This window comes from Bubalus bubalis, chromosome 16, assembly GCF_019923935.1.
Source record: "Bubalus bubalis isolate 160015118507 breed Murrah chromosome 16, NDDB_SH_1, whole genome shotgun sequence".
NCBI lineage: Eukaryota > Metazoa > Chordata > Mammalia > Artiodactyla > Bovidae > Bubalus > Bubalus bubalis.
Window position 1 is genome coordinate 36,305,208 of NC_059172.1, and position 9,919 is coordinate 36,315,126.

At 37.2% G+C, this 9,919-nt stretch overlaps 1 protein-coding gene across 1 annotated transcript; it reads right to left on the bottom strand.

The window, feature by feature from the left end:
• Positions 1-5,101: 5,101 nt before the first annotated feature.
• LOC102410562 (olfactory receptor 52M1-like) lies at positions 5,102-6,867 on the bottom strand. Its single transcript, XM_025266504.3, has one exon. The coding sequence runs from the start codon at positions 6,865-6,867 to the stop codon at positions 5,923-5,925; it is 945 nt and encodes a 314-aa protein (XP_025122289.2). The 3' UTR covers positions 5,102-5,922.
• Between the last annotated feature and the right edge of the window lie 3,052 nt (positions 6,868-9,919).

A 9,919-nucleotide genomic window follows, 5' to 3' on the forward strand; every position in this document is an offset into this window, starting at 1 on the left:
CCAGCAAAGTCACTGTCCTCTTCAGGTGTGAGGAAGATCTGTTGATGTCCAGAACAAGACGACCATCTGAGCTAGAGGCAGATTTATGCTGGTTTGTCCTGGCCCTCCTGAGTCCTTAGTGGCCTCTCTGTTAAGCAAGGGACATTATTCAGCTTTGCTATTCTGGAGAACAAATCCTAGAGCCAATTAGTGAGGAGAGTACAGATGGATAAGAATTGTTCAGAAGCACTGTAAAACTAATTGCTGGTGTGTTGTGGCATGTGGTATGGTATGGTTTAGAAAGCCCAGGGAGGAGTAAGGATTGAAGAATTGTTTAGAATGAAAATTAAAGAACACCTGGGGCAACAACAGGCAGGGCCAAATGCAACCATAATTATATATAAATTACTATGGCTTGCTTCAAAACCAACAGTTTAAATCATTTTAATTTCCAGTCGCACTGGGACCTCCACAGACAAAACTGAAACTGAAATTAGAAGTCTTGATTCTCTAGATACAAAAAGGATCTATAAAAACCTGGCAAAAAAGTATTCCGTAAATAAAATATTTAATTGACTAAATTAAAACCATTGTTTGGTAAATGAGATATGTAAAAAGAAAACTAACATACAGAAGTGAGATTCAAGTAGAAGAAAGAGATGAGCTTTATAAAAAAAAATGCACAATACTAGGTTTAGGAGAGACTGAGTTTCAGAAAAACTCTTGGCAGAGGTCAAAAGCTCAACTTGAGGGTAAATATAAAAGCGGAAGAAATTGCTAACAACTATTTTGTTGCAGGATGTAGTCAAATGTAAATATCCTGGAGACAATGACTGGGGCGCTGTTTGTTCACTATTTCCCCACTGCCTGGCAAATTGTATAAGTCTTCAAGTATTTTTTAAATCAGTTAATGCACCACACACACACACACACACACACACACACAGACACATAAATACACAAAGGTTCTTCATCAATCATCCACTCCAAACCTTAGGCTTAGGGTAAGCAACGATCATAAAATGTGTGAGCTTGTCAAAGTCTTCATCAAGCCAAGTCCTTAAGTATGTTCAGGGTACTCAAATCAATTTAATGCTTTTCATCATGATGACTATTAACATGGATCAAGTTATCATCATATTGTCCTTGAAAACTTTATAACCTCCTAAAAGTTTTTCTCTAGTCATTCCTTCTACTCTGTCTTAATCCATTTTCTTCATTGCAGCCACAATGATCATTTTAAAACACAAACCTGATTATGTCACTCCCGTGCATAAAATTTCCATTGTCTTCCTTTAGTTTTTAGGATAAAATTGTGAATTCTCAGCATGCCTACCCCACGCTCTCATGAAACTCTCTTAGCTGTCCTCAGCACTCTTCATTCCACTCTGTACTGCATCCCATGAATGGACCTCCTTCAGTTCTTCAAATGTAAGATGACTCTGCCTATCTAAATATTTATCTTAAAGTCTACCTTAAATCCACACATGTTCACATATACTGCTCTCTCTCTAACACCACCCCAACATTTTCTCTTGCTTCCCTCAGCTAGTTATCGCCCATTCAATACTCACATAAATGTCGTGTTAAAGGAAACTTTCCTTGATTCCCCCAGACCAGATCAGAACTGATGTTAGTTGCCTTTATAAAAATCCATGTTTCTACTTTATAGCACTTGATATCCAAAGTAGCTATGCATTTGAACATTTCTTACATAAGTCATGTCACCTCAACCAGAAATATAAACTCCCTGACACATGGATTTCTTTTTTGCTCACATCTCATTAGAACCTATCACAACCTGGCACATTTTAGCCACTCCATAAATATTCTTTTGTTGTATGAATATATGAATAAGCTGTATATCTTCTCCCCATTGACTAGAATTTAATGCAGGGATCTTGGCTATATAATTGTGTGGTTGTTGTCATCTTACAGACACACGCCCCAGGAAACAAACTCACTCAGAAGGACAGTGTGGATAGTGGAGTACAGTTTATTACACTGGTGGGTCTGAGGCAGAGTTTCCTCTTTAGCCAGGGACCCTGATTGACTTTTGTGAAAACCTTATATACCTTAAGTGTACTGCGCAAGCCCACATCCCCAAATTCCTTAAACCTAGGCTGGAAAGTGTTAAAGGGAGATTCTATCAGGTTACAGCCATGATTCATAATCAGAAGGGTCAGCTGGTTATATATTGTAGCCTACACCAATGGGAGCCATAAAGATTACAAAGGTGATTGACTATATAGGAGATTATTACATTCTTTTTGGTGACAGGAAATCTTGGTATGGAATCTGGTGTTGATCAGTCCAGGAGGCCAGTTCGGCCATAGGTATGCTATCCCCATGGCTACCAGGCATGTAGTGCAAAGTTCACTGAAAGTGCAAGATGGAATTTCCTTATTTTTCAAGATGGAGTCAGTTCGGCCTGTTCCTTTCCTCTTCAATTATTCTTGACCATCTGCAATTTGAGAGCCATTGGTAGATAACCTATAAAAGCTAACTGCTTAGTTCATATTTCCCAATCTAACATATAAACAATCTTTTTTAACATATAAACAATCTTGTTTAACATATAAGAAATATATTACCTTGTCAGGAAATATTTTTAATTAGATTCAATGATCCATTATACTACAAAATTTAATTAAAAAAATACAACTTGAAGGTCCAGGCTTTCAAATTTACCTTCTGGAAACATCCAACATAATCACGAACATTCTTAAAGATTAAATTTCCCTAGAGATTCTCTTAAGCCTGGGAGAGATCCCTTTGTCATTGAATTTTTCTCCATTATCTTATAAAAATATAATTAAAACCTATCTTTATGTTTTTAATTCAGTACTTTAATTATAACTATCACAAAACTAGGAGCTCTGAAACATGACAAGTGAATTCCACATCTTATGGCTTCATTGATGAAGCATTCATTGAACACACATGTTCATAGGACACTGAGAGGTGTTAGAGATAAAAAGTAAATAATGGATAGTCTTTAACCATGAGATTAACTACTTTCATTTTTTAAAAAAATATATATTTCACCACTTTATCAACAGGTGATGTTGAGAAAATTACTTAATTACTCTAAGTCTAAATCCTCATTTGTGAAATCAGAATAACATTCTGATGATTATAGTGATAATTATATAATTCAAATTACATATATGTGTGTGCAAACATGTAAATATATATTAATATTATATAAATATTAATAATATATATTATATATATATTTATTGCAGTTGTTCTAGTTGCTAAATTGTGTCGAACTCTTTTACAACCCCATGAACTGTAGCCCACCAGGCTCCTCTGTCCATGGGATTTCCCAGGCAAGAATACTGGAGTGGGTTGCCATTTCCTTCTCCAAGTGATCTTCTTGACCCAGGAAGTGAACCCACATCTCCTGTATTTTTACCACTGAGCCATTAGAGAAGCATATATGGGGGTGTGCATGTGTGTGTGTGTGTGTGTGTATATACACATATATTTAAATGAGACATATATGTCTCACAAAGTCAGGCATTCTATATACAAAAATTATACATGTCTGTATAATCCACAATGTTAACAAATGTATGTTTATTAAAAGCTTACTGTGTGGTACTATTTAATGTATTTTACATGCTTTCACTCATCCAATCCTTAAAACCTTATGGAGAAGGCAATGTTATGATCCCTGTTTTATTATGAAAACAAAGCCCAGAAAGTTTTAGCAAAGTGTCTGGGTACATGAAGATAGCAAGTGGTAAAGCTGAAACATGAACCCAGGCACTCTCATTCTAGAGTCAATGCATTTAACCTCTAACTATACTGTAAGTTTAGGTGGCAAAAGTACAACATATCATTTCATTTTTTACAATAATGATAGAATTTCTGTTTAGTTTGATTCAAGGAAACAATCTTTCTGAGGAGTTTAAACAGGAGCTGTATCTTGAAGGATAACTGAATCCTCTCCAGGTAAGAAAGAGGATGGGACAGAGAGAAGCATTCTAAGCAAAACACAAAGATATGAAGAGAACTACTGTTTGAATAAAAGTGAGAATTTTAATGAATAGTAAAAAGAGTATATGTGATATATAAGAAGGATACAAGAAACAGTAGAAAAGATAATTCATAAAGCTCTGCTTTGCCATCCTGGAGCTTCCATGGGTCTGACACAATTACTTGCTTGTTTTAAATTATTAGGAGGATAACTATGGTCTCAATGTAGAGAATGTACTGAACATAGTAATCAAAAGCTAGTTCCTTGAAGATATCAGGGGAAACTGTTGAAATGTTATAATGGAAATGATAAAAGTTTAAATGATGGCATTTAATAGAGTCAAAGAGGAATGGAGAGGAATGAGAACTTAGATGTTAACCTCTATGAAGCTCTGAGACTAAAGAGATGGCAAATAGTGAGAAAAGAAAAAAAATACAAATAATACTTTAGTAGTAAATCACACAGAGAAACCAGGTCAGGGAAGTTCAGCATGTAACTCTAAGTACCTTCTGTTACCAAACCAAACTCGAGTCCGCTTACACACAAGCAGTAAAGCCAATCTACAGACACCAGGTTGTGGTGAAGAAAGCATTTATTGTAGGGCACTAAACAGGAGTCTGGGATAGTTAACGTTCAAAACTCCCCAGTGGGTTTCTGCAGACCATTTTCAAAGGCAAGATGAGGGAGAGGAGCTGCAGGGATTTTGGTTAGCTCATGCACAATTCTCTCATTACTTGATGGTGAGATAATAGGGCAGTGTCACAAGGGTTAACATTATCAGTCCTCAGGCTCCAGTAGGTCTGGAGGCTAATGCCTGTGGTCATCAAGTAGTTAATTTCTTCCATTTGGTGGGGGTTTTAACATCAGCAAAGCAACTCAGGAAATGTGCATTAGATACTGTTATCTAGGTACTTCTGAGAGGATCTAAAGTAGAGGATATGGGGGAAGGGTCCACCCCAGAAGGCTCCACAAGGTACTGCTCAGTTACACCTCTAGAGTAATTTCCTTTTTTTTTTTTTGTAAGCCAAGAAGTGAAGGAATGAAAAGTAACAAATATTTGATTTTTTTCCAGTAAAATATTTATATTCCTTTTAATAATTTCATTTTCAATGTCAGCAGTAGCATAATCACTACAAATTTAAATTGAGCTATTTGTAATAATAGACTTCATCTCTGAACAAGGACTTGTTACATATAAATACCAGCATACCTGAATCTAGCTCAGTGGGCTGCCAATGCCCTGGGCAAACTCCCAAGTATGTAACATCAAACATAAAGTAATTTTGTTTTCAGGATAAAGGTTTAGAAATCCCATGTTGGTTCAGGTAAGAAAATAATTGCAGACACATGTTACTCTTGGTGGAGAGAGAATACTCTATGAGCAATACAATGCTTACAGATCTGTGGACTTGATTATTTATAGCAATGTTGAACTTTTCCACATTTCTATTTGACAGCTTGTCCAGTTTGTCAGTTTGTAGGAATAAAACACAATTACTTGTTGTATTCAGAGGACATCAACCCTGATATATTGCCTCTTCTCTGGATATTTACAGTTATAATTAATTTTTCAATCACCTATACTTTATGTGGAATTCTTTGAGGTTCTCATGGATTTCCTTCCTTTTAAAATCACTCCCTATTTGAAAATAAACTACTACCCCAGTTAACACCACAAATGATCACTAGCAGCATAAAAAGAAGAGAGTCCCTTTAAGTTCATCAGGTTCTAAGTAAGCTCCCCAAAATTCAAAGGCAGACAGAATATATTAAGTGTACTAGTTTAATTAGAACTGAGAAATTTCTATCATGTATGGTCATTCTTCCCCATTAAAATCTGATAAGATGTCTGATACCAGTGGAAAAGGCATCATGTCAGTTATGAAAAAGGGATAAGTCATTTATATTCTTCCCTCCTTATTCTTATACCATCTGTGCAAACAATTTCAGTATAATCAAGCAACCTTTACCATTAGAGAACTAAGAACATGGTCTCGAATTTTCTTGGTCCTTATACCATAAACAATGGGGTTAAGAAAAGGTGGTACCAGAAGGTATACATTGGCAATGAAGATATGAATTTGGGGGGCCACACTGTGGCCAAAACGGTGAGTGAGGAAGGTAAAGACAGCTGTGGAGTAGAAAACGAGAATGACGCAGACATGGGAGCCACAAGTGCCTAGGGCTTTAAGACTTGCTTCCCGCGATGGAAGAAGAAAGACTGCACGAAGGATTAGGACATAAGACACAGCAATGAATAACCCATCACAGGAACCAATGACAGAGGCCACACTGAGGCTGTAACGCTTAGTGGGCCCTGTGTCCACACACGCCAGCTTCACCACAGCCATGAACTCACAGTAGGTGTGGGCAATGATTCGAGTCCTGCAGTAGGGCAGCTGTCTGAGCAGGATAGGATGTGGGGAAAAGAAGGCCACTCCCCGCAGTACCACAGAGGCTCCCATTTTAGCGATGCGAGTGTGGGTGAGAATGGTGGTGTGGTGCAGTGGATGGCAAATGGCCACATAGCGGTCAATGGCCATGGACAAAAAGAAGCCTGATTCCATAGCAGTAAAACTATGAATGAAGAACATTTGGGTCAGGCAGGCATCAAAGGCAATGTCCTGGGCTCCAAACCAGAAGAGACAGAGCATGCGAGGCAGTGTAGATGTGGAGAGGACCAGGTCAGTGACTGAGAGCATGCACAGAAAGAGAAACATAGGCTTGTGGAGGCTTTGCTCTGTCCTCACCACGGCCAGAATGGTCATATTCCCCACCACAGCCACCACATACATGGAGCAGAAGGGAATCCCAATCCAGACATGCAGGTGCTCTAGTCCTGGGATGCCCATCAGCAAGAAAGTGTCTGGAGATGTTTGGGATTTATTGGCTGGTCCCATTGCTCTGCTGCTTTCTGTCTCTTGCTGATAGAATCCTCCTTTTTATGGCAAAAGCTTTGTGCCAAGATCATCACAACCAAATCTGGCAACAAATGAAAAACAAGTCTAGAAGATCCCAAAGCATCACATTAGAAAACATCCAAGGTTACACTTCAGGGTGAAAAAATTTAGTAACACTAATTACTAAAATAAAAACCTTGCAACCATACACAAAGTACTAATCCTAAATCAAGACACGAATCTCACACATTTAAGAACAAAACAAACTCTAAATCTGTTAACAATCTATGTATAGTAAAATTCAATACTACTTTTTAAATTCACAATTTGGTTTCAACTTAGGTCAAATTATCTTTTGATAAACAATATCAGGCATTATAAATGGAAAGGATCTAAGATCTCATCTAACCCAACTTTCTTAATATCATTCTGAGATATAATATTCTAGGACATGTCTGAAGTACTCTCTGAGAGTACATACGCTCAGGTATGATTACTCATTTCCTAGTCCATTACACATGTGCCTAGTACTGTCACAGAACGTATCCTCAGGAGGTGTGAAACAGTACTGCCTTTTCCATGGAGCTCTACAGATTTATCTGTCTTGTGCATAAAAGTCTTCACAAAATTTGAGCTTTAACAGTCATACCTTCATTAAGTTCTTTCCTTTTTAGTGAAATAGTCCCAATTGACATACCTGCTTATTTTAACCTTAATTTTCAAAAATCCTAACTTTCTGCCTTAATTCTTCTCTTCAGTTCAGTTCAGTCGCTCAGTCGTGTCTGACTCTTTGTGACCCCATGAATTGCAGCACACCAGGCCTCCGTGTCCATCACCAACTCCCGGAGTTCAGTAAAACTCATGTCCATCGAGTCGGTGATGCCATCCAGCCATCTCATCCTCTGTCATCCCCTTCTCCTCCTGCCCCCAATCCCTCCCAGCATCAGAGTCTTTTCCAATGAGTCAACTCTTCGCATGAGGTGGCCAAAGTACTGGAGTTTCAGCTTTAGCATCATTCCTTCCAAAGAACACCCAGGACTGATCTCCTTTAGAATGGACTGGTTGGATCTCCTTGCAGTCCAAGGGACTCTCAAGAGTCTCCTCCAACACCACAGTTCAAAAGCATCAATTCTTCGGTGCTCAGCTTTCTTCACAGTACATCCCCCAATATGCCTTGTTCCTTACTTTGATCGCTTCTATCTGAACATACAGATCACTACAAAGATCCATGCACTTGGTACCACTTTTGATTCATACATTATTAGTGTGATTTCAGTTACTATCATTGTTTAAATGAAGTAAGGAAAGAAAGTAAAACAGTGATCCTAACATGAAAAAATATATATATTTTCCTGGAATCTTTGTATATGTTCATTTGTAGCTGGAAAAGCAATGTGAAGTAAATATCATTTTTCAAATTTTATCAATTAAAACATAGTACCCCAGAGTGTTATGGATAATGCAATGGCCTCACAGAAAGAATGGCTGAGACATCAGAATTCTAACATAACTCTGCATGACTGCAAAGTTCACACTATTTCCATTACACCAAAATCAGTATTTGCTGTCACAGATGTTAAATAATAGTAAAATATAACCAACAAAGAGTTTTCATAATTTTAAAGTCATATTTGTTAAGACACTTTTGAGTGAGTGTTTCAACATTTGCCTTTTTCTTTTAAACCTGATAATATAGAGTATTATTTTAGATATTACTTTAAATAACCATTGTGTTTCTTTTATTATTATTAAGCATCTATCAATATTCACACCCTGAATTAAATGATTATTGTCTATCGATTTTAAAGGTATTTATTCTACACCTACAATGAAGCAATTGAAATCTAATTTTGAAATAAGAATAGACCGATATCAAGATTCTTTTTATCATCCTAGAAAATTGTGTTTAACCATTCTAATATACTCTACATGATATCCATAAATTAGAAATGGATCTGTTGAGATAAATGTAATTACAAATATTGAGTCCTATTTACTCCATTGTGGTTTATAGTCTGATCAAGTGTCATCAAAACTGGAATATGACTTACATTACCCAGCATTTTGGGAGGAACGTAGACCTTGTTAAACTGACTATATATTGTATTAGAAATATTCCCAGTGTCTTCTGAAAAATTTTCCAGCCTGACCTGAGCTCTGTAAATAATCATTTACATAATACTTTAAATGACCATGATCTTTGACTCAGAAGAAATAAAGTTCAATAAATCTTGAAATGTATCACTTATCATAAGTAATGGTATAACTTGGTTTCATATTTTTTTCCCCTTCCATCTGATTATTTTCACTATCACAGGTTCTTCCTATGCCCTTTTATTAAATGCATGTATTTCCATAAAAACTTTTAGTTGTGTTCTATATACTGATTACAGGCTTCCCTGGTGGCTCAGATGGTAAAAAATCCGCCTGCAATGTGGGAAACCTGGGTTTGATCCCTGGGTTGGGAAGATCCCTTGGAGGAGGCAATGGCAATCCACTCCAGCATTCCTGCCTGCAGAATCCCCATGGACAGAGGAGCCTGGTGGGCTACCATCCGTGGGGTTACAAAGAATCGGATACGACTGAGCGACTAAGCACACAGCACAGCACATGCACTGATTACATCTTTTTCTCGGTTTCCTCAACTGTAAAGTGGAGAAAATAAATGCTGTTAATGCATGTTAACAAATTAGCACTTTATGTTACACAGAGCATTTTAAGATATTATTTCTGTACCTCCCATGGGGGTAACAACTAACTTCTAACTATTCCCCAAATACAACATGCTTCTTTGTGAAATTGTGCCTTTTTCACATACTTCTCTGATTGTAATGTTCTCCCCCTCCTTTTTATTAACTTCCTTTTGCAAACCACTGTTTTTGTAGTATCTAGGTCAAAAGTAATATTCCTCCTCCCACAAACATTTGCCATGACTGATCAACATCTAATGCTGACTGGGAGGAACATGGCTCTTCCTTGCTCAGAGTTGAATCTGACCTCAAAGCTTATCCTGGTCAAGGAGTTAAATGCTACTTTAACACTTATTTGAAGT